General features: G+C 42.7%; 1 protein-coding gene and 1 long non-coding RNA gene across 7 annotated transcripts in view; one reads left to right on the top strand and one right to left on the bottom strand.

Annotated features, from left to right (window-relative positions):
• Positions 1-22,815, bottom strand: part of tcaim (T cell activation inhibitor, mitochondrial) — an 82,086-nt gene that overhangs the window by 21,520 nt on the left and 37,751 nt on the right. Inside the window, exons 3-7 of one of the 4 annotated variants that reach the window (XM_036133357.1) lie at positions 20,714-20,846; positions 4,919-5,068; positions 3,101-3,236; positions 2,760-3,006; positions 2,360-2,482 (exon numbers count right to left, since the gene is read on the bottom strand). In XM_036133357.1, coding sequence (XP_035989250.1) covers positions 2,360-2,482; positions 2,760-3,006; positions 3,101-3,236; positions 4,919-5,068; positions 20,714-20,846 — 789 coding nt within the window. Of the gene's footprint in view, positions 1-2,359; positions 2,483-2,759; positions 3,007-3,100; positions 3,237-4,918; positions 5,069-16,420; positions 16,544-20,713; positions 20,847-22,815 lie in introns of those variants that run through there. The other 3 variants (XM_036133358.1, XM_036133359.1, XM_036133360.1) reach the window with 3 other exon arrangements.
• Positions 5,012-6,298, top strand: LOC118561332. Of its 3 annotated transcripts, none has more exons than XR_004929959.1 (3): positions 5,012-5,094; positions 5,486-6,146; positions 6,240-6,298. It is a non-coding gene; the product is annotated as an uncharacterized LOC118561332 (long non-coding RNA). The 3 variants fall into 3 exon arrangements; XR_004929960.1 differs by having other exon boundaries at positions 5,053-5,631; positions 6,054-6,146; XR_004929958.1 differs by having other exon boundaries at positions 5,054-6,146.

The following is a 22,815-nucleotide window of genomic DNA, read 5'->3' as shown; positions in this document are numbered from 1 at the left end:
CCAGTCAAAGAGAAGGTTTTTTCCGGGAAGAAAAAATCTCCTTGGAGAAATGCTCCAGCAGTTAGAGGGGAAAAAAGGGAGTGCCGGAAAGCTGAACGCAGGTGGAGAAAGAACAGAGTCCAGGTTCACTATGACATCTATAAAGAGAGACTTAACAGATATAACTTACAACTAAAAAATGCAAGAGAATCTTTCTTCTCTGAGATCATTAAGAAAAACATTAATAATGCTCGTGTCTTATTTTCCACAGTCGACAGGTTAACAAATCCTCCTGTGTCAGTGGCTTCAGAACTCCACTCCACCAGGGCCTGCAACAAATTTGCAAACTTCTTTACTGAAAAAATCCAAAAGATTAGAGGATCTGTTTGTACATCCATACTAAGTTCAGTACCAAAGTTGTCTCCTACCAGAATTGATTTTGACCAAATGTCCCAATTCAGCCAAATAAACTCCAAAAGCTTAGAGCAGATAATTCAACAGTTAAGTTCCTCCTCAAGCTGCCTTGATGTTCTCCCCACAGCTTTCTTTAAAAAAGTTTTACCTGTCATAGCGTCTGATTTGACTCAGATAATAAACACATCCCTTCTGTCAGGTGTTTTCCCCCAGTCCCTAAAAACAGCAATTATCAAACCACTGCTGAAAAAGAACAATTTAGATAAACTTCTACTCCAGAACTACAGGCCCATCTCAAACCTCCCCTTTATCAGTAAGATCATTGAAAAAGTTGTATTTCAACAATTAAACACCTTCTTAACAACGACCAGCCGCTTTGACGTTTTCCAGTCTGGCTTCCGTGCTCACCACAGTACAGAGACCGCCCTTATCAAGGTGTTTAATGACATCCATATAAATACAGACTGTGGAAGAACCACCGTGCTGGTTCTATTGGACCTCAGTGCAGCATTTGATACTGTTGATCACTCCATTCTGTTAGAACGTCTGGAGAACTGGGTCGGCCTCTCTGGTAAAGCTCTCCATCCATCCATCCATCCATCCATTTTCCAAGCCGCTTTATCCCTCATGGGGTCGCGGGGGTTGCTGGTGCCTGTCTCCAGCGTTCACTGGGCGGGAGGCGGGGTACACCCTGGACAGGTCGCCAGTCTGTCGCAGGGCAACACAGAGACAAACAGGACAAACAACCATTCACACACACCTAAGGACAATTTGGAGAAGCCAATCTGATCCATTGTATATATGAAGATTCACTGTATATAATTGAATGCACCTTCCCTACTCTGCACCTTCTTGTATGAGCCGATGTGACGAGTGAATTTCTCCATTGTGAGATCAATAAAGACTATCTTATCTTATCTTATCTTAATTAACCTAACAGTCATGTTTTTGGACTGTGGGAGGAAGCCGGAGTACCCGGAGAGAACCCACGCATGCACAGGGAGAACATGCAAACTCCATGCAGAAAGACCCAGGGGTGTACTCGAACCCAGGACCTTCTTGCTGCAAGGCAACAGTGCTATTCACTGAGCCACTGTGCAGCCACTGTGCAGCTCTCAACTGGTTTAAATCCTACTTAAAGGACAGGGACTTTTTTGTATCAGTAGGTAACTTTACATCAGAGATGACAAAAATCACATGTGGGGTTCCCCAAGGGTCCATCCTGGGTCCCCTCCTATTCAATATCTACATGCTCCCTCTAGCACAGGTAATAAAAAACAACAACATCAGCTATCATAACTATGCAGACGACACACAGCTCTACATCACCATGTCACCAGGTGACTATGGACCAGTTCAAGCACTGAGTAAATGCCGTGGATGTGCCAAAATTTTCTTCAGTTGGATAAAAACAAAACAGAAGTAATAATCTTTGGACCAATAGAGGAAAGATCAAAAGTTGGCACACAGCTTCAGTCGCTTCAGCTAAAAACCACTAATCAGGCCCGAAATCTGGGAGTAGTGATGGACTCAGACCTGAACCTTCAAAAGCATCTAAAGACAATTACAAGGTCAGCTTTCTATCACCTGAGGAACATTTCTAGGATTAAAGGACTGATGTCTCAGCAGGATCTGGAAAAACTAATCCATGCGTTTATTTTTAGTCGAATTGATTACTGCAACGGTGTTTTCACAGGTCTGCCTAAAAAGTGGATCAGACAGCTGCAGCTGATCCAGAACGCTGCTGCCCGCGTCCTCACTAAGACTAAGAACGTAGAGCACATAACCCCAGTTCTAAAGTCCTTACACTGGCTCCCTGTATCTCAGAGAATAGACTTTAAAATACTTCTGTTAGTCTATAAATCCCTAAATGGCTTAGCACCTAAATACATTACAGACTTGTTATCGGTGTATCGGTGTATGCCAACATAGTGAGTGTTTGAGGATACAAAAGGACCATGCATACCTGATATCTGCCAAGAGAAACTTTTGACACAGTTCCTTCTTTAATCTACTCAGCTCCTCTCTCCGTGGAAGGCTAGCATTGTGTTTATTTGTTGCCTCAGATTCACAGTTTCTCAGCCAAAGACTGCCAAAGATAGGACAATATGAAACAAGTGTTGTGAAGAAAAATGATTTAAAAAATATACACAAAAGAGTTTTCAAACATTGAGATTTGTTTGCTGTAATTATATTATGCTACAAAGTAAAAACAGGACTACAAAGGATATTTAAATGTTTTTTTCCTTCTTAAAAATCTGTACTTTTGACTATGCAAATAATTTTTAAGTTTGGTTTTAAGGACCACTTGGCATACTGTATTTAGACTAAACCAAGACATAGAACTGGGGATCAGGGTTACTAACTGGAGTGTATGTTCCACTTTCTTGGCTTGCTGCAGCTCCTGCTCAGGGTCTCGGAAACCAGTGAAGGTGTAGTAGCTTTTATCCCATTTGATAGGTCTATGAAAAGGTACTCCTGCATCATGCACACTTTTAGACATTTCTTTAGGTTCCTTCATGTGCTCCACAGGTAAGCTGCAGGATGTCAGCACATTCATCACAGTACTCAACACATCGTTTGTGTGTAGAATAAAGGTCACAGACCGGAAACCTATGAATCCAGGAAGAAATTTTCAAGTAACTAAACATAGCATTTCCAGTGTACAAAGTACTATTAATATAAACAGTAACTGAAGGGTGAATACCTGATTGCTTCTGATTGTTCTCCTTTGTGTCCCTGACATAGAATGTTAGCTCCATTGGCAGAACTGAATTTGAGCCAGGCTTCTGCAAGTGTTCCAAGTAGCCATTCAATCTCTTCAAAGAATTTTCATTCACTTCCTGTGAATGAACAATTTTTGATTAAATGTAAAAGATACCATATAAACAGACATGTGCAGCACATCTACTTCATATTTCTTGGAGAAAAAAACATATTTTCATTTTTTATAGTTTAAAAAATAGTGTTTAAATAGTTTATATATATATATATATATATATATATATATATATATATATATATATATATATATATATATATATATATATATTATATATATATTATATATATATATATATATATATATATATATATATATATTATATATATATATATATATATATATATATATATATATAAAACCGAGACCTTAAGAAACACGTCACAAATACAAACTCATCAGAATACAATTAATCCTACAACTGAATAAATTAATTTAAATGAAAAATGTTGATTTAAATCTAATAAAATATGCAAAACAAGTATACATATACAAGTTGAGCAATTAATAATGACATTGAAGGAAAAAATCTCCTTGTGGATGAACTATTTGGGAGAATTGTTAAAACCTATATCCTCTATTATTGCTCCTCATTAGTAACATTATTAAGCAATGCTTCAACAATAATAAAAAAACACTTTTATTAGAAAATATATATATATATATGTTTCTGAAACAAATCGCAGACCAATTAGCTTGCTTCCAATGTACAGTAAACTATTTGGGAAAAGATTATGAAGAGATGGTTATCTTAGACTATTTCATAACGATCAGCACCCATATATAGAGAATAACAATCTACTGCAAATGCATTGACCCAACTGACAAATGATTAAATGATTGATTATAGGAAATGGGTCAAAATAACATTATGAGTTGTATTATTAGATTTTTCAGCAGCCCTTAATCTAATTGACCATAAAATTCAATTTAAAGACTTGAATGTTGTGAGCGAAAGGTGACCTCCCCTTTAGTCCAATCACTATGCCCCGCTCAAATTCCAAAGTGACAGGTGTCACACTCGCTTCTGGTCCCGCCCCTAGAAGTCCATACTGGAGTCCTAGTCATTCCAGTATGAGTCACCACGTGCCTTATGATTTATGATCTGTCATCCCATGACCTATGACCTAAGATTTATGACTTGTGACCCAGAGCCATAGAGCTAAAAAGAGTCGCGACACTCCCATTGGACTCCGTTGTACGCTGTTTGCCGCCCACTTCCGGGGTATGCAGCCTCGCATAGTTCCAAAAAGCCATTCTATGGCGTCGGACATCATTCACTTCCATTGCTGACTCTCGAGTAACTTCTGAGGTAAGTTGATTAAATAGCTACCTGTTTTGAATTGTCAACTGTCTATATTGTATCATAGGCCATTTATGATGCATATTCTGATCTTTTGTTGTATGTACACAGCGTAATTATATATATATTTTTTATCTTGGTAGACGACCGATTGCCTGCTAGTTTGTTAGCTTGACTTGCCTTCTGTGAAGGTAACGTTATATCCAGGGGTAAATTGATTAAATAGCTACCTATTTTGAACTGTCAACTGTCTATATTTTATCAGAGGTCCTTTATGATGCATATACTGATCTTTATTTGTATGTACACAGCGTAATTATATATATATATACTTTATCTTGGTAGACCACCGATTGCCTGCTATTTTTGTTAGCTTGACTTCGCCCTCTGTAAAGGTAGCACTAACGTTATATCCAGGCGTAAGTTGATTAAATAGCTACCTCTTTTGAATTATTATTAAGCCACGACTTGTTTCCATCGCGTTGTAGCTCCAGCCAGCATAAACACCAGTGCATGCGTCGCTTGTCCTTGGTGGTCAGGCAGCGTGATGTTGACAAATAGTCTCCCCGTTCCCAGATGGAGCTCCACGCCTGGAGTAATGGACATTTCATCTAAGGTAAGCACACACTCTCTCTACATTTCACTCATGCCACCTGCCTTCAGCCTCAGCATCTCAAACACTTCCCCCAAAACTCCCGGCTCCAGCTTTACATGTTGCATCCTCCTTTGCAGCGTGCGGATATTAGGCAGTGGAATTAGCATTTTCTGGAGGGTTTTATAACCGGTGGTGCCAGTGGTAAATCTTATTTTTATAGCTTTTTTGTCTCCTTTCCCCACCGTATTCCTCTCTTCTTTTCCTGTCCAAGGGCTGTCATTTGGTCTCTGTTAAACATTTGGGTGAACTTCTGATTAACTAAATTGTTCCTCTTTCTTAGCGCCAAATTCATTCTTTTTTGCTGTGCTAGAGCCCTCTCTGCTCTCCTTCTCATTAACTTCTCCATTTTAAGTTGCCTTATTAGGTCCTCCACAATTGCACTATTAGACCCTGGCAGTCTGGTCCCTTGAGCACCTGGCCCTGGCAAAGTTGGTTCATCGTTGCGGGCTCCTGACTGACTGGCCCTCGGCACACACATCCCTGGATCACCTGCCCCTGGTAAAGTAGCCTCTTGGTCGCTCTCTCTGTCTCCTGTCATGTCCCTTTCCTTGCCCTCAAAATCCACCTCAATTTCTCCCTCAACCTCTGTAACAATAACAAGGTAATGTTGCTGTTATATGTATTTTGCATTTGCACCTACTGTTATCTTCAATAAAAGGGTACACTACACTCCTATAGAAAACAAATTAAAGCGAAAAATTACTGTAATGTGAATCAAATCATCTGCCACAATCAGAAACCAAAAAAATGTATAAACTCATCTACTGGCAATGGTTAATTTGGTAGAAATTTTTAGATTATCTACATTCTGTATGCAAATCCTCAGAGAATCCCTGAAGCTGGATGTACTAATATGAATGTAATGTCTCATTAGGAGTGTAGTCTATCCTTGAATTACATTAAATGGGGAATATTTTTAGTGTCCAGGACTCAGATGAAGAGGATGTTAGTATGCGTTGTTGAGAGGAACTGCCCTACAGTGACTGGCCATAGTGCATACTGGAACTCCACAGGTGTGAGTCTGATGTATGCAAGAGAAAGTATTTTTCTAGGCAGTCCTGAATGAACTGGCTTTAATGAACATATTTGTGCCTCTGTCTCAACAGATCTTGCTGGACCAGCAGTATCGTTTTTGTGGCCATCACAGGTTTCAGTGGAGCACCCCCAAAAAAAATGGTTACGATACCTGTTCTTAACGCCTGTTTACACATTTGTTGTTCTTGTTCACACATGCTGTATGTATGTTTGTTGATATTATTCATGCTTGTTCCCGTTTTTTTTGTTCCACATTGTTCATTTTTATCTTATGCCACATACATTTATTATTATTGTTGTCCTTCCCTTCAGCCCTGATGCACTCTGAAGCCTGATGTATGTGGAGGATTTATTTTTTTAAATGTATTTATAATATTCCTCCCTGTTCCTTCACTTTGTTCTTGTTTTTCCAGTTAGATACACACATTTACACACACACACACACACACACACATCTTGTTGTCTCACTCAGTATTTTTTATTAAACAATATTTGAATCTTTCATCCAAGCTTAATGAGTTGTTATTATTTAATATATTTGATTCTTTGTGCATGGCTTAGTATTAAAATTATCATTGTTGTGTGGCCAACTCGTGCCTCATCAGAAAAAGTGGGTGTAAATGCTGAATGGACTATTCTTTCTCAAAAAAGCAAAAAGCAACAACGGAGTCCAATGGGAGTGTTGCCTGTCACTGTTCTCTATCACTCTCTCTGCAGCTAACCTTACTCATACTCTGTGCATTAACCCAGAGACGTAGAGAAAAATCTTAATAGCTCTGCACTTACCTATAGACCCAAACATATAAGCATAATGCTTTTGATAATATGTGAATGGCTTAATCTTAAAATTATATTCTTAGTCTTAACATGATCATGTTTCACGTTGTCGTCTGCGGGTGACCACTTATCAGAAGTGAGCTAGCTGCTAGGTGAATGCTGAATGGACCACGGCAGACCTAACGCTACCACCAAGGTAAGCTAATGGCTGAATGGGAATTTATAAGCAAAATCACGGTAATCAATAATACAGCCCAGTCGCCATAAAATGAAAATCATGAGACATCTGTCATCACATGAATGATATGGAAAAGAAAACTTAAGTTAGAGCCGTTCTAGCCTGTACTCCTGTTCATACGAACATGAACATAAGCTTTTCCCCCCAAAAATGTAAAACGTATCTAAGTAATATACAGCTTTTTGTTGTCACCCTGCCTCTCAAAATGGAAAAATGACATTAACAAATATGTAATCATGCAATAACAGCTGAAAAAGTAGTAGGGTGTATGTTTATATATGTATTAACCGTTAAATAACGCAATTGCTGCTGTCTGTCCCATAGAAGAAAATGACAGCCAGCATATGTTTTGGAACTATAGCGGTCTACATGAACCACGTGAGTGCCCTGGCGGTGACATCAAAGAGTGTCGCAACTCTTTTCAATCTCTATGGCGCTGTTGTGACCTAAGACCTGTGACCTATGACCTAAGATTTATGATCGCGGGACCTATTACCGCGAGTCTCATGCTTTGCTTTGAAAGGACGCAGAAACTGTCATAAGCTTAAAGGTAAATTTAGAAACATGGCCTCGCCTTTTAGCTACTATTTGCAGGCAAAATCTGAGTAAGATTTGTAAAAAGTGTAGGTTTTTCCTTTAAATGTTGCTGATCTAACAAGCAAAGTTAGGGCTATGTGTTCAAATATACCCTGGATCCTCAAGCAGTCGAGATAACAGACCATCTGGTAGAAAAACAATTGACACAAACTTAAGAGCCAGAGACCTTGTAGTGGATAAACATTTTTTAAAGCGGTTTAGTAATGACAAAAGAGACAATGCAGTAACTTCTTACGTCCTCTAATGATATGATATGAAACCAGGAAAATCTTGTAAATTACTTGTTTAGGAATATGTTATACTGCTAAAGTATGTGCAGATATATCTATATATATATATCTATATATATGATCTTGAAACTAGAGCTCACAGAGTATCAAGAAAATTAGAAGATGAAAAGGTGAACACAGAAAGTATGTACCTTTAAAATCAAAGAGCCACATAATTTACCTTTGTGCCACAGTGTAATCACTAATTTCAATATGTTATTATTCTAAAAAATGTGAATAGAAATTAGATACAGGATACGGTTTTTCAGAAATCTAAAAAGTGTGGCGTGTTCTCAATCTCTGCTCTCTAAATAAAAGACAGTTACCCTAAAAATTCCCTATTTAGTAAAAAGATGATCTTTAAATAATATTAAATCAGAAGAATTACTGTGCAGCCATTTTTTATAAGGTTTAATCAAACAGAGGTGTGAAGAAATACAGCAGCCAGGTGACTCATGCAGTCTGAAGGGGCTGTGGTGGTGGTGGCTGATTTTTAAAGCTGCCTCACTTTCTTTCAGTTAGGTTTACCTTAACGTTCATGATTCTTTTTAAAAATGTATTTTGCTGTCTGATACTGTGTGGTTATTTACAGGTTAAATCCCTGTTTTTGGATCTTAAATTTGACTTAGAAAACTACTTAATTAGGAGATGTAACCTTAGAGCTAAAAAATGCTGTTTTTTAACTCTGGTGAAGGATATTATCTTAAATAACCTGTAAACTAGTATGCAGGCATCACCCTGAAGAATTTAAAGTTTGATTCTTCACTCATTCTTCTACTCAAGAAAAGACAGTGTATAGGGAGCCTTGTTTCACTCTTTTTATTGGCCAGAGGGGAAAGGGTCTTAGAAAAGGGTTAGTTCTAGGGGCTGGTCCTGATATTTCAGTGTTTTTTTTTTCACAGAGAGAATATTGACCCAACAGCGGGAGCTTCTAAAAGTTGGAAATATGGGACTCCATTTCATCCATTTTCTGACACCATGCATGAAAAGGTAAGGCCAACATGATTCTGAATATTCCGCTTTCTACATTGAAAGCTTCCTAAATAAACAGATCTAGGGAGGGTAAATGCTCGTTCCCACGTCTGCTTGCACATAGCAACCATGGCCCAATTGTAGTAGCTCTTGTTTCCCATATTGCACTAAACAGAATCTTACGAGTATCAATTTCCTGATCACATGGGAAGTACTCTCTTCCAGAGAAGACGGCTCACCCGCTATTACCATCTAATGTAGAACAGATTACTGGATCAATGTGTGCTTCTGTGCTTTTTTGTCTGTCTTGTTGTGTCTCTGCTCTGTCTTCTGTAACCCCCAGTCGGTCGAGGCAGATGACCGTTCATACTGAGCCCGGTTCTGCCGGAGGTTTTCCTTCCCGTTAATGGGGAGTTTTTCTTCCCACTGTCGCTTCATGCTTGCTCAGTATGAGGGATTGCAGCAAAGCCATGTACAAAGCAGACGACTCTCCCTGTGGCTCTATGCTTCTCCAGGAGTGATGCTGCTTGTCGGGACTTTGATGCAATCAACTGGTTTCCTTATATAGGAACATTTTTGACCAATCTGTATAATCTGTAGCCTCGTGAGACCATCCTGATCTCGCGAGCTTTCAAGGTTTCACTCGCAGATCAGTCTGGATACTCTCCGTTAAAGAAAATTTGGAGCCGTTCACCAAACGAACGTCCAATCAGCGTTGGCATTGAGGCGGGTTGTGTGACGCAACGGGAAGCGCGTCAGTTCAGTCTAAACAACATGGCGGTTTCAGCCGATGAAACTAGCGTTAGCGTGGCTATCTAGCAAGTTTTATCGGAATTACAGAGTATTTCTTTGCTGAGCTAACGAGCCTTTACCTGCAGCAGCAAGAGTAGCTTGGCTTGTGGTTGTGTTTTCGTCGTCGCTCTGTTACGAGCGACGACGAATCTGATTGGTTCATTTGGCCCGTCTATCACCAACATAGGCCAATCAGCTAACCAGTATTTTCGCCCCTTCCCAAAGTTACTTTAACGGAAGGTTTCCAGATGGATATGCGGAGCAAATCTATCTGGCGGAGTCAGGTAATATAATCTGACCCAATCTGTATAATATGATTGATTTGACTTTGTAAAGTGCCTTGAGATGACATGTTTCATGAATTGGCGCTATATAAATAAAATTGAATTGAATTGAATAGATATGATGTAGATTAAGCGTAATGGGTTGTTTCACCACCTTTGTTGATGTGGTGGATCGTGAGTCTCAGAATTGTCCAATCATTATACATCAAATTGCACATTTCTAATAAAAGGTGTGAGTTCCTCTTCTGGGTCGAGCTTGGTAAAGTTGGAGCTCTCCTGTTTCATACTTGAATAGGTACCCCCATTCATCAAACATTCTGTACGGTTTTAAAGACCACTCTTCTTATTTCACTTTGGACAGAGCCATTTGCACGAAGCCATTTCCTGGCAGCGTTGGGTGTATATCTCTAATCTTGGAAGATGGAGATTATGGTCTGACACAGAAGAGATGTCCCACTTGAAAGGATTTGTTGATTGTTTGAGGTTCTCAAAGCTGCTACTTTTCTCACAGGGGGTGGCCCGGGGTCCTCAGCATTCCCCATTTATTCGGGTTGAATAATAGTGATCTTGCACACTGCATCCGTGTTATTGAAGACGGCTGAGCCTGGTTCTTCATCTATGGATTACCACTTCTCCAATTTGTGGTGAGTGTTAGGTATTAGGTCACTAGATGTATAAAGCCTGTAATGTGCTTAACATAGGAAAGCCATTAATTAGCTTGACATGGCTCCAGGCTCAGATATCTGGTCATTATCCCAGTCATGGTCACACGTCTTAAGTAATTAGACAGTTGAAAAGGCCTGTATTGTGCTAGGTTCATGCATCTGATAATCATTAAGGTGGTCATAGATCCTGTAATCATAAATGTTAGGTCATAGGTCATAGGTCACACCTGGTAATCGTAAATCGAGGTCATAGGTCATGGGGTGACCGGTCATAAATCATAGGCCATGTGCTGACCTCATATCGGAAGTGGGAGATGCTTGGGAGCGGGGTTTCCAGGGGCGGAGCCAGAAGTGGACATGGTGCCTGTCACTTTGGAATGTGGCGGGGCAGGAGGGGGGGGGGGGGGGGCTTCGTGATTGGACGACATGGGAGGTCACCTTTCTCTATTATGACTTTTCTGAATCTCGGGGTGAAATTTAGTTGTAGCTATTCATATGTCAAGAAACAACTACTTTACTATAATGGCTATTACTGAGTGACTAAAACTGTCAAACCTGGTGTACCTCAAGGTAGTTGACTAGGTCCACTTTTGTACACAATATTTACAAGCGATTTACTTTACTAATAATAGTTTGCCACCAGGCGATGTTACTAGTGAATGCTGCTTGTCGGGACTTTGATGCAATCAACTGGTTTCCTTATATAGGACATTTTTGACCAATCTGTATAATCTGACCCAATCTGTATAATATGATTGAACTTGATTTTGTAAAGTGCCTTGAGATGACATGTTTCATGATTTGGCGCTATATAAATAAAATTGAATTGAATTGAAAAATTATTTATTGTTGAAGAGTGTGTCACAAAGACAAGGTTCGATAAAGTTGATGTACAATAGCAACCAGTCAGCTTAATACATGATACCAGGAGTACTTAAATGAAAAACAGCAAACATAAAGAAGGAGATATTAATACAATTTGTCCACCAGAAGAGCTGAGGCTTTCAAGCAATGTTTTTGAGAACTAGCAAGCATTTAGAGAGTTACGGTTTGCTTGCAATAGGACAAGAGTTTTGAGTTTTGCTTGCAATAGGACAAGACGAAGGTGCCGACTGCAGAAGGATACCATTGTTGCCAACAGTAGCAGGCCGTGCTGCACTGGATGTGTACACAACATTCAACTTTTCGGATGAAGAAGCAGATGACTTTGATGTTGTGATAAACAACTTTGAGGAATATTGCACACAGAGTAGAAACTAAACATATGAACAGTATGTATTCAGAAATAGAGAAGAGAAAAGAGAACAAAAACAGAATGTACGCATGCATAAACACACACATATATATCATTATATCTAAATATACATATGTATTTAAATGCACAACCTTTATCAAAGGAAAAACATCATAAAAGCTTGAATTATTTTCCCTTTTTATGACTAGTCTTAAAAATTGTATTCAATTTATTTATATTATGCCACTTCACAACACATCATCTCAAGGCACTTTATAAATTCAATTTCAGCAAAATCATACAGAGAAGATTGGTCGAAAGGTTTCCTATCTAAGTAAACCAAGCAGATTGGATTAAGTCTTTGAAAAGCAACATTCACTCCTCCTGAAAGACCATAGAGCCACAGTTGACAGTAATCTGCATTACTGATGGCATTGCAGCAATCCCTCATACCAAACATGCACGAAGCGACAGCGGAGAGGAAAACTCCCCTTTAACAGGAAGCAACCTCCAGCAGAACCCGGCTCAGTGTGAACGGCCATCTGCCACGACCAACTTGGGGTTTTGAGATGACAGAGCAGATAACAAAGAGCACACATTGATCCAGGAATCTTCTCTCCGTTACAATGGGTAATGGCAGATGATCTGCCCCCTGGATAGTGTCACAGCTAACAGAACGCCAGACCACTATTACCTACTATAAAGAGAAAAAAGTCAGAGAACAGTTAAAAATGGAAATTATAGATAATCCAAAACTGTAGAACAGTATGATAACTTAAAATATTGAAAGAAATAGATCTTCCTCAAGCAACCTAAGCCTATAGCAGCATAACTACAAAGATAGCTCAGGGTAATCTAAGCCACTCTAAGCTTTCTCAAAAAGGAAAGTTTCAAGCCTAGTCTTAAAAGAAGACTGGATGTCTATTGGGAGTTGGTTCCACATGAGGGGAGCCTGATAACTAAAAGATCTACCTCTTATTCTACTTTTAGGGACTCTAGGAACCACCAGTAGACCTGGAGTCTGAGAGTGAAGCGCTATGTTAGGAACATATGGAGTAATCAGATCTCTGATATATGATGGAGATTGATTATTAAGGGTTATGTGAGAAGGAGAATTTTAAATTATATTGTTGATTTAACAGGAAGCTAATGATGGCAAGCAAAAACAGCAGAAATATGATATATCTTTTTAATTTTCATCAGAAAATTTGCTGCAGTGTTTTGGATCAGCTGCTGGCTTTGAACTGTCTTTTGAGGACTTCCTGATAGTTAAGAATTACAATAATCCAGCCATGAAGTTAGAAATGCATTGGACTAGTGTTTCAGCGTCACTCCTTGACAGAATATTTCTGATTTTGGCAATATTCCAGAGCTGAAAAAAGGAAATCCTAGAAACCTGTTTAAAGGGGCCGTTACATCACTGTATAAACTATAGAATGTTTCTCAAATGACATCACATTTGCCCAGGAACAACACAAGTTTCCTGGATGGTTGGACAAGCATGTTTCAATCGAGAAACCCAGTGTACAACAGTTTAAACCTTGATTGAAATGTAGAGGTCTCAAAATTTGTGGAAAGAAAGCTGTATTAAAATAAAAGGTAGGAGAGGCTGTCCTCTCCTCTAGCGTAAGAGATCAAATACAAGGAAGAAACCAGATGAATCCGTGTAGAATAACAGCTAATACAAAGAAAACTATATATATCAGGCCCATGTTTTAAATCATCATAGGGCTTTTTACAAAAAAATAGACAGCTTATTTTCTTAAGTTGCAAAGTCAATCATCCCGCTGTAATCAGACACCCATCTCAACCTACACACAAACACACGTTTAATGTGCATAGTGAGGACCATGGCTTGACTTCCATTAATCTTCTAGCCTTTCTATGGCCTAACCCTGACCCTAGCCCTAACGGGGGATATAACTAACCCTAATCTAAATTAGGTTTATTGACATCTTAGTACTAAAACCTAACCCCTAGCAAAGAAAAAAACAAGGACCAACAAAAGGTCCTCACTTCACATTAAAATCCTCACTTTATTACTAAAATTAGCAAAAAGTGTTCTCACTAGGGGTGCACCAATTGCAGGTGTTATAAGGTTACAATACACCTTCAATGTTTCAAATTTATTTTATTGAAAATACAGAACAATAATTTTTTTTAAAAATGCACATGAGGTAGTGCTCTCAAATCCATCCATCTATTGTCTTCCGCTTATCCGGGGTCGGGTCGTGGGGGTAGCAGCTTCACTGGGAGGCCCAGACGTCCCTCTCCCCAGCCACTTGTGCCAGCTCCTCCAGGGGAACCCCAAAGCGTTCCCAGGCCAGCCGAGAGAAATGGTCCCTCCAGCATGTCCTGGGTCTCCCCCCTGGGTATCCTCCCGGTGGGACGTGCCCGGAACACCTCACCAAGGAGGCGTCCAGGAGGCATCCTAAACAGATGCCGAGCCACCTCAACTGGCTCCTCTCGACGTGGAGGAGCAGTGGCTCTACTCTGAGCCCCCCCCCCCCCACCCCACCCCACTCCCGGTACTGCGCTCTCATCCTGACGGACACATGGCTTACCTCATTAATCCTGGACAATGCCGTTAGCCGGAAGGGGCTCGCTACTTTCCGCGCCGATAGAAACAGCTGTCTTAGGGTTAAGTCCCGAGGGGGGGGGCTGTGTGTTTACATCAACAACTGGTGTAAAAATGCTAAATCAGTCGCCAGCTTCTGCTCTCCGGAAGAGCTCTTGACTGTTAACTACAGACCTTTCTACCTGCCTAGAGAGTTTACTGTTGTTAGCAGCATCACAGCTGCCAGGCCCCGCGAAGAGGCCGCCGGGAGTGGGCCGGCGCACGCCCGGGAACCCGCCCCAAACCCGAAGCCAACCAATGCGCCAGGGGGCCAAGGCGCCCGCCAACGAAGTGGAGGAGGGCAGGACGTGGGGGGATGGGCTCCGCACCTAGCGGAGACTTGAGATGTTCTTGGGAGAGGGAGCGGACCACACCCATACCTGGGAAAAAAAAAAGGAAAACTCATTCACACCATCCCTCCCTTGTGCCCCACTCACCACACATAGAAAAAAAAAAAAAAAAAAAAAAAAAAAAGACGCTGTACACACATTCCCACATAACACTCACATCCAACACTGACCAAAGGGGGGGGGGGGTCACCCCAAATCGACTATACGACTGCTTGTGCCCGACCCCCGGCCCCGGCCCCAGACCAGACGCCCCCCGGACCGGGCCCCCCCAAGAGGGCGGGCCAACACGACCCGCACGAGCCACCCGGCCAGAGCCCCCCCCCCCCCCCTAAATACCTAATAAACCCCCTCCCTCCCCCCAACTAACCATTGCCATCCCTGCCCCCCGCCCCTCCTGGGGGGAGCGGAGGCATCAGCCCCAGACCTGGCAAGCCGCTGACTACACACCGCAGCCCCCCACCAAGACCCCGGACACAGTGGCCCGCATCTCCTCCAGGCCCCAGACTCCTTGCCGCCATCGGAGAACGGGGGTGTGCAGAAGACCCCGATCCTCCCTACGCCTGCTCAAATGTTGTGTTGTTGCATGTTGTTCTCAAGTGCGTTTAAAAACTGGGAGCGCCGAAGGGGATGCACGGCACAGCCCACCCCCCTTCCGGAAGGTAGCTGTTGCCAGCGCACCCCCTCCGGGCGACTGCCCAGAACCCTCAATGTCTAAGTGGGAGAGGAGGTGAAGGGAGCCGTCCGAGGTGAGGCCCACACAACATAAGCCCCCCCCAGACGTCTTCCCCCCACCCCCCCCTACCATGGCATATATGAGTGTGCGATGTGAAAAATGTTTGAAGTGAAAGTGTCTAAGATGCATGATAAAATTGGGGAGAGGGGCGTCACCAGAAAGTGGCAACCTCCAGTAACGCCCCCTCCCTCAGGACCTACATGTGTGGCGGCGTGATGGAGCAGGCAGAGGGAGGAGTCCGGGGATGGGGAGCAAATGACTGGGAAGCCAACCCAGGGAGCCAGCTCCCCTACTGACTCCAATAGGCACCAAACAACTTCTTTGGGAGGTGTGAGGCACTAAACAGCTCTCCAGCAGTGAAAGCTGTTCCCCATCAGCAAGAGGAGGTACTCTGCCTTGACACAGCCGACTTGTGGAAGACTCTGAGGAGGGTCAACCCGCGGAAGGCCCTAGGCCCCAACAAGATACGGGTGTTCAGGGAGTGTGCAGATCAGCTGGCTGGTGTCCTCACAGACATTTTTAACACCTCGCTGGACCAAGCCACAGTGCCAGCATGCTTCAAGTCTGCCTCCATCATTCCGGTGCCGAAGAAATCTCAAGTCACCTGTTTTAATGACTACCGTTGCACTGACTCCCATCATGATGAAGTGCTTCGAACGGCTGGTAAAGGAATACATCGTCTCCAGTCTCCCCCCCAACATTCGACCCGTTCCAGTTTGCCTACCGGCAGAACTGCTCCACTGAGGACACCTTCTCCTCCGGTCTTCACCTGAGCCTGGCACACCTGGAGGAGAAAAACACCCATGTGCGGATGCTGTTCCTGGACTTCAGTTCAGCGTTCAACACCATCATCACATCCACAGCATCTGGTAGGAAAACTGGAACATCTGGGCTTCAGCGCACCCCTTCGCAACTGGCTGCTAAACTTCCTCACCAACAGACCTGTCAGTCCGGGTCGGACAGAACACCTCTGATGTCATCACCCTCAGCACAGGCTCCCCTCAGGGCTGAGTCCTGAGCCCCTTGCTGTTCACTCTGATGACACATAACTGCGTCCCCAGGTTCACCACCAATCACATCGTGAAGTTTGCAGACAACATGACGGTGGTGGGCTTCATCAGAGACGACAACGACCGGGACTACAAAGAGGAGGTGGAGCAGCTGGTGGGCTGGTGCAGAGACAACAGCCTAATCCTGAACGTGGAGAAGACAAAGGAGATCATCGTCGACTTCAGGAAGAACGGGCCTTGCCACGCTCCACTGCTCATCAACAGCTCAGCTGTGGAGGTGGTCAGCAGCAACAAATTCCTGGGGGTGCACATCACGGACAAACTCACCTGGTCTGTTTACACCACATTGCTGGTCAAGAGGGCACAGAAGCGCCTGTACTTCTTGTGGGGGATGAGGAGAGCCCACCTGCCCCCGCCCATCCTCACAACCTTCTACAGAAGCACCATAGAGAGCGTTCTGACCAGCTGTCCCTCTGTGTGGTGTGGAGGCTGCAGCACCTCCGACTGGAAGAATGTGAGGAGAGTGGTGAGGCAGCAGAGAGGATCATCGGGGCTCCTCTTCCCTCCATTAAGAACATTTCATCCCCGAGCCTGTAACATCATCAGAGATCCCTGACACCCCCACCATGGACTGTTCTCCTTGCTGCCCTCTGGAAAGAGGTTCCGCAGCATCAGCTGCAGGTCCTCCAGGTTCTGCAACAGCTTTTTCCCCGTTGCTATCAGACTGTTGAACTGTTGACTCTAAACTGGACTCTGCATCACATTTGCATCTTAATTTAGTAGTACAAACATTACTGATCTTTCATTATCCATTTGCCTTTTTGCAATATTATTGCACCATTATTTTTGCACATAAACAAATAGTTGAACATTCTTCTGTATACTTGCACACCGTTTTCTCCTGCTGCACAATGTTTTTCTCCTGCACTAATACATCTGATCACTGATGCACTTTATATTGAAATTTTGCCTTATTCCACCTGCAAACCCATTATTCTGTCGTATATATATATATATAAAGAGAGCGAGAGAGAGAGAGAGAGAGAGAGATAGATAGATATAGTTTATAACAATAGAAACAATAATATATATCGTTTTTGCTATGATTTTGTAATCTCTTTGATTCTAAGATGCATTATTCATTTTTTGTTGATTTTTTTCCCCTCCGCATTGCGGTTTGTATATCATTTTTAAATGCTGTTAGTGGCACCCCCGCTCTCACTTGTCTGTATATAGTTTTTCTCCTATGTAGATAAGTGATGTTGTCATCACGTACTCTTAAAAACTGTCAGATGGTCACTAATGAGTATCTGTGTTTTGTACAGTTTAAAGTGTCATTTGTACAGTTTAAAGTCCGTGAGGCAGACACCCTGTCTACTTTTAAGACTAGGCTTAAAACTTTCCTTTTTGAATAAGCTTATAGTTAGAGTGGCTTAGGTTACTTTGAGCTATCTCTATAGTTATGCTGCTATAGGCTTAGGCTGCTAGAGGACATCAAGGTCTATTTTCTCACTCTGCTGAGTTCTCCTACTGTTCTCCAATTGACATTGTTTGTTGTTATTTCAACTTTTTGTTCACTGTAATTTTTCTTCATAGTAGGTACACCGGTTGTGGCATTCTGTTAGCTGTGACATCATCCAGGGGATGCACACCATCCGCTACTACCATATAACATTGAAAAGATTCCTGGATCAATGTGCGCTTTTGTGCTTTTTGTGTCTCTGCTCTGTCTTCTCTTACTTCCAGTCGTTCAGGGCATTTCATTTCAAGGCTGATGACCGTTCACACTGAGCCTTGTTCTGCTGGAGGTTTTCCTCCCTCTTAAAGGGGAGTTTTCCTCTCCACTGTTGCTTCATGCACGCTCAGCAATAATAAATAATAATAATAACAAAGCCCACCAGTGGGCTGCCACTGTTGGGCTCCAGGGGAGCAATCAGGGGTTAAGGGTCTTGCTCAGGGACCCAGAGTGCAGGCAGTTGGGATCGAACCAGGTTCAATCCCAACATCCTTCTCAGAGCGCAAGCGAACTGCTCTAACTGCTCTAACCACTAAGGGAGTGTGCCTTTGTCGTTAATTCAGCCCTTCATTGGTAGCATGTTTAATTAGAACTACTGGTAGCTGGAATTCTTACATGATTCTAGCTATTGCAATGGTGGTAACCAAAACATGCTACAAAGTTGCTCCGCAGTTCAGGGACTGAGAGAAAGGTGACACTTGTTTATTTAAATCAGGGGGAGATGAGTTTATTTCCCAAAATTGTACCGTAATGCTTTTTCATTAACGGATGCCTTCTCCGTTAGAGGTTATCTAAAGAGAAATTAATAAGCAACTGTCACAACAAACTTACATTTTCTTGTATTCTAAACAACTCATCTACTGTATTTAAGTTTGTTCCTATATTTCTTTTTTTATTTAAACAAAAAAATAAATGTTACTCCAGTTGTACATTTGCTGTGGACATCTTGACCTTGTTAGTTTGTAAGGTTGTGTGATAGTTAAGTAAACAAAGTTGATGCTCATCATCAAACTGTTTGTTCTCCTTTTTTCCCCAAATTGGAATCGAAAAGAGAATCGATAAGGAATCGGAATCGTGAAAATCTTTTCAATTCCCAACCCTAATTGCTGCAAAACCATCAGCAATGCAGACGACTGTCTACTGTGACTCTTTCCTGAGGAGTAAATGCTACTTGTCAAGACTTGCTGCAATCTACTGGGTTTCCTTAGATAGAAAACTTTTTGACCAATCTGTCTGTATGATTTGGTTGAAATTGACTTAAGATGACGTGTTCTGAATTGGCGCTAAATAAATAAAATTGAATTGACTTCTAAACATGGTTCAAACCTGAGCGACAAGTAGATTCGAAATGTATGCATATCAAAAGAGTGCCCTTCAAGGGCACATCTTCCCTAGTGTTTACACCTTGATCCTCCAACACATTCCAAAAAGATTACATCAGCAGCCTCGTCATGATTCAGGTTACCAAGAAGTCTACTCACACCAAACAATAGCTTGTAACAACCCAGGACAGTGACGGGTGGGTCATTGCCTTACATCTGACTTAAGCCCCATTTTACACTACCCTTGTTGAACCGATCCATGCCGAGCTCGGTTCGAGCTTGGATCAGTTAACCAAGCAGAGCTTGGTTCGGACGACCGTTTACACATCACGCTATCTCGGTTCCTTGGTTTCCTCTCCTCCTAGTGATGATCTGCGGTACTACTGCTCTCGGGGATTGAAGGAGGGAATCAAGCAAATAACAATGGCGACGCCCGTAACATTCAGGAAGTTAAGCTTGGTGATACGTCATATGAGGAAAGTCAGGCGAAGACGGCAACTTTTGGTAAATTTACTTGCCAGAGTCGGCTTTTGTGGATAAGACAAACAAATGTCTAATAAGGATTTACAGACGCAGGAAAACAACAACAGACGCTGAGGTTCATCACACTGCTAAGCAGAATTGTTACTGGAAATCATGTGCCATGGTAGGAAAACAAATATTTTTATGAATGTTTGAAATGTCAGCTGACCACACGGAGATGACGCGGTCTGCTTATGCGCTCTTTGTTATTAGAGAATCGAGTATCTGAAAAACTGAGCCGAACCCACCCCTGGAACTGGGCTGCATTTAGCGCAGTCCGGTTGTGTCTGGCTCGGTTAAGTTCAGTTTGCGTTCCATTTACACTCGATAGTTATCTCGGTTACCGAGCTCAGACTGGTCTCGGCACGTTTAAAAAGTAAAAAGTAAATTTAATTTATATGAACATTTTCTAACAGTTCTGTCTGTAAATAGCATTAAATCACCAAGCTCTATTGTCACTTATGACCCAAATAGATAAGGAGGGATTTTATTTTTTCCAAGCCAGTATTGAATAATGAAATTGTTCAGCCTCACAATTGTGTGATTTCACTAAGCAACAAACATTTTCATAAAACATGTTAAGGTGTTGTGACTTAATTCTGATTAGTACTGGGACTTCAAAGAGTTACATATTTGTGATAACTTACCCGTTCTCTGGGATATTGACCAAAGAAGTCTGGATGAACAGCAAAGTAAAATGGCCGTAGAGCATTGACAGCTTCTGCACCTGACAGTGCTCTCTGCTGGACTAGATATGTGGACACCTGCTTCCTTTGTGACCTTAAACAAGAAAAGATATGGATATTAATTTCTAGGTTCTGGCTTTGATTGCTTCTATAGACAGAAATAAAGCACTGATGATGTTGGTAGTTGTTGTAGATGCTACAGGATTTTAAATTAAATGAGTACTCTAAACCATGCATTTCAAAGTTTAGACCTTGTGAGGGGCAGTGTTTTGCAGTTTTATAGATACATCCCTGTTCCAAAATACTGAAATTAAATGGCTGAATTACCTGGTCCGGCAATAGGCCATTCATTTGGATTAGGTGTGTTGGAGAAGGGATATATCTAAAAGTTAGAGCAGCGGTCCCCAAACTGTTTTAGCCTTGCACCCCCTTTTGTTTCTCAATCGGTTTGACGCACCCAAATCTTAAAAAAAAAAAAAAAAAAACACACACACAAAAAAAAGAAGTACCAGCTGATAAATCTGAGTCTGACTCACAATTTAGAAACATGAAGTTTGATTTGTGTCCGATGGAGAGAGAGAGATAGAGAGAGAGCGCACTTTGGTAGAGCTGCATGGAGTAACAATAACAGGGGGTAGCAGCTTCAGTAGGGAGGCCCAGACTTCCCTTTCCCCAGCCACTTGGGCCAGCTCCTCTGTGGGAATCCCAAGGCGTTCCCAGGCCAGCCAAGAAACATAGTCCCTCCACCATGTCCTGGGTCTTCCCCTAGGTCTCCTCCCATCGGAACATGCCTGGAACACCTCACCAGGGAGGCGTCCAGGAGGCATGCTAACTAGAGGCCCAAGACACCTCAACTTGCTCCTCTCGACGTGGAGGAGCAGTGGTCCTCACCCTCTCTGTAAGGGAGAACCCAGACATACTCATTTCGGCTGCTTGTATCCGGGATCTCGTCATGACCATAGTGAAGGTAGGAACGTAGATCGACCGGTAAATCGAGAGCTTTGCCTTTTGGCTAACCACAACAGACCGGTACAGCGCCCGCTTCACAGCAGGCGCAGCACCAATCCGCCTGTCGATCTCCCGCTCCCTCTTCCCCTCATTTGTGAACAAGGCTCCAAGATACTTAAACTCCTCCACTAGGGGCAGTATATCCTCCCCAACCCGGATAAGGCACTTTACCCTTTTCCGGCTAAAGTCCATGGTCTCGGATTTGGAGGCACTGATCCTTATCCCGGCCGTTCACACTGATCCATTGTTCTCACACTGATCCATTGTTCCAATGCCAGGAGGAAAAAAACTACACTGCTCTTCCTGAATCCGAGATTTCACTATCTGACAGAACCTCCTTTCCAGAGCCCCGGAATAGACCTTTCCAGGGAGGCTTAAGAGAGTGATTCCTCTATAGTTGGAACACACCCTATCTTTTTAAATACGGGGATCATCATCCCAGTCTGCCAATCCAGAGGAACTGCCCCCAATGCCCACACAACCAGCACAGCCCCAAAACATCCAGAGCCTTAAGGTACTCAGGGAGAATCTCACCCACCCCATGGGCCTTGCCACCAAGGAGCTTTTAAACCACCTCGGTGACCACCAGAGATGGAAGAACCTGACCCAAACTCCCCAGGCTCTGCTTCCTCACAGGAAGACGTGTTGGTGGGATTAAGGAGGTCTTCAAAGTATTCCGCCCACCAACACACGACGTCCCGAGTCGAGGCCAGCAGCACTCCACCCCCACTATAAACTGCACTGCTTCCCTCTCCAGAGACGTCGGATAGTGGACCAGAATTGCCTTGAAGCCATACGAAAGTCTTTCTCCATAGCCTCTCCGATCTCTTCCCATGCCCGAGTTTTTGCCTCAGCAACCAGCTGAGCCACCTGCCACTTTGACTGCCGGTACAAATCAGCTGCTTGCGGAGTCCCACAGGCCAATAAAGCCCAATAGGACTCCTTTTTCATCTTGACAGCTTCCCTCAATGCTGGTGTCCACCAGCGTGTTTGAGGGTTGTCACTGCGACATGCACCGAAAACCTTGCAATCACAGCGCCAACTAGCCGCCTCAA

Source organism: Fundulus heteroclitus, unplaced genomic scaffold (genome assembly GCF_011125445.2).
Source record: "Fundulus heteroclitus isolate FHET01 unplaced genomic scaffold, MU-UCD_Fhet_4.1 scaffold_61, whole genome shotgun sequence".
NCBI classification, from domain to species: domain Eukaryota; kingdom Metazoa; phylum Chordata; class Actinopteri; order Cyprinodontiformes; family Fundulidae; genus Fundulus; species Fundulus heteroclitus.
The sequence above is the reverse complement of the archived record's forward strand: the minus strand, read 5'-3'. Positions and strand labels throughout refer to the sequence as shown.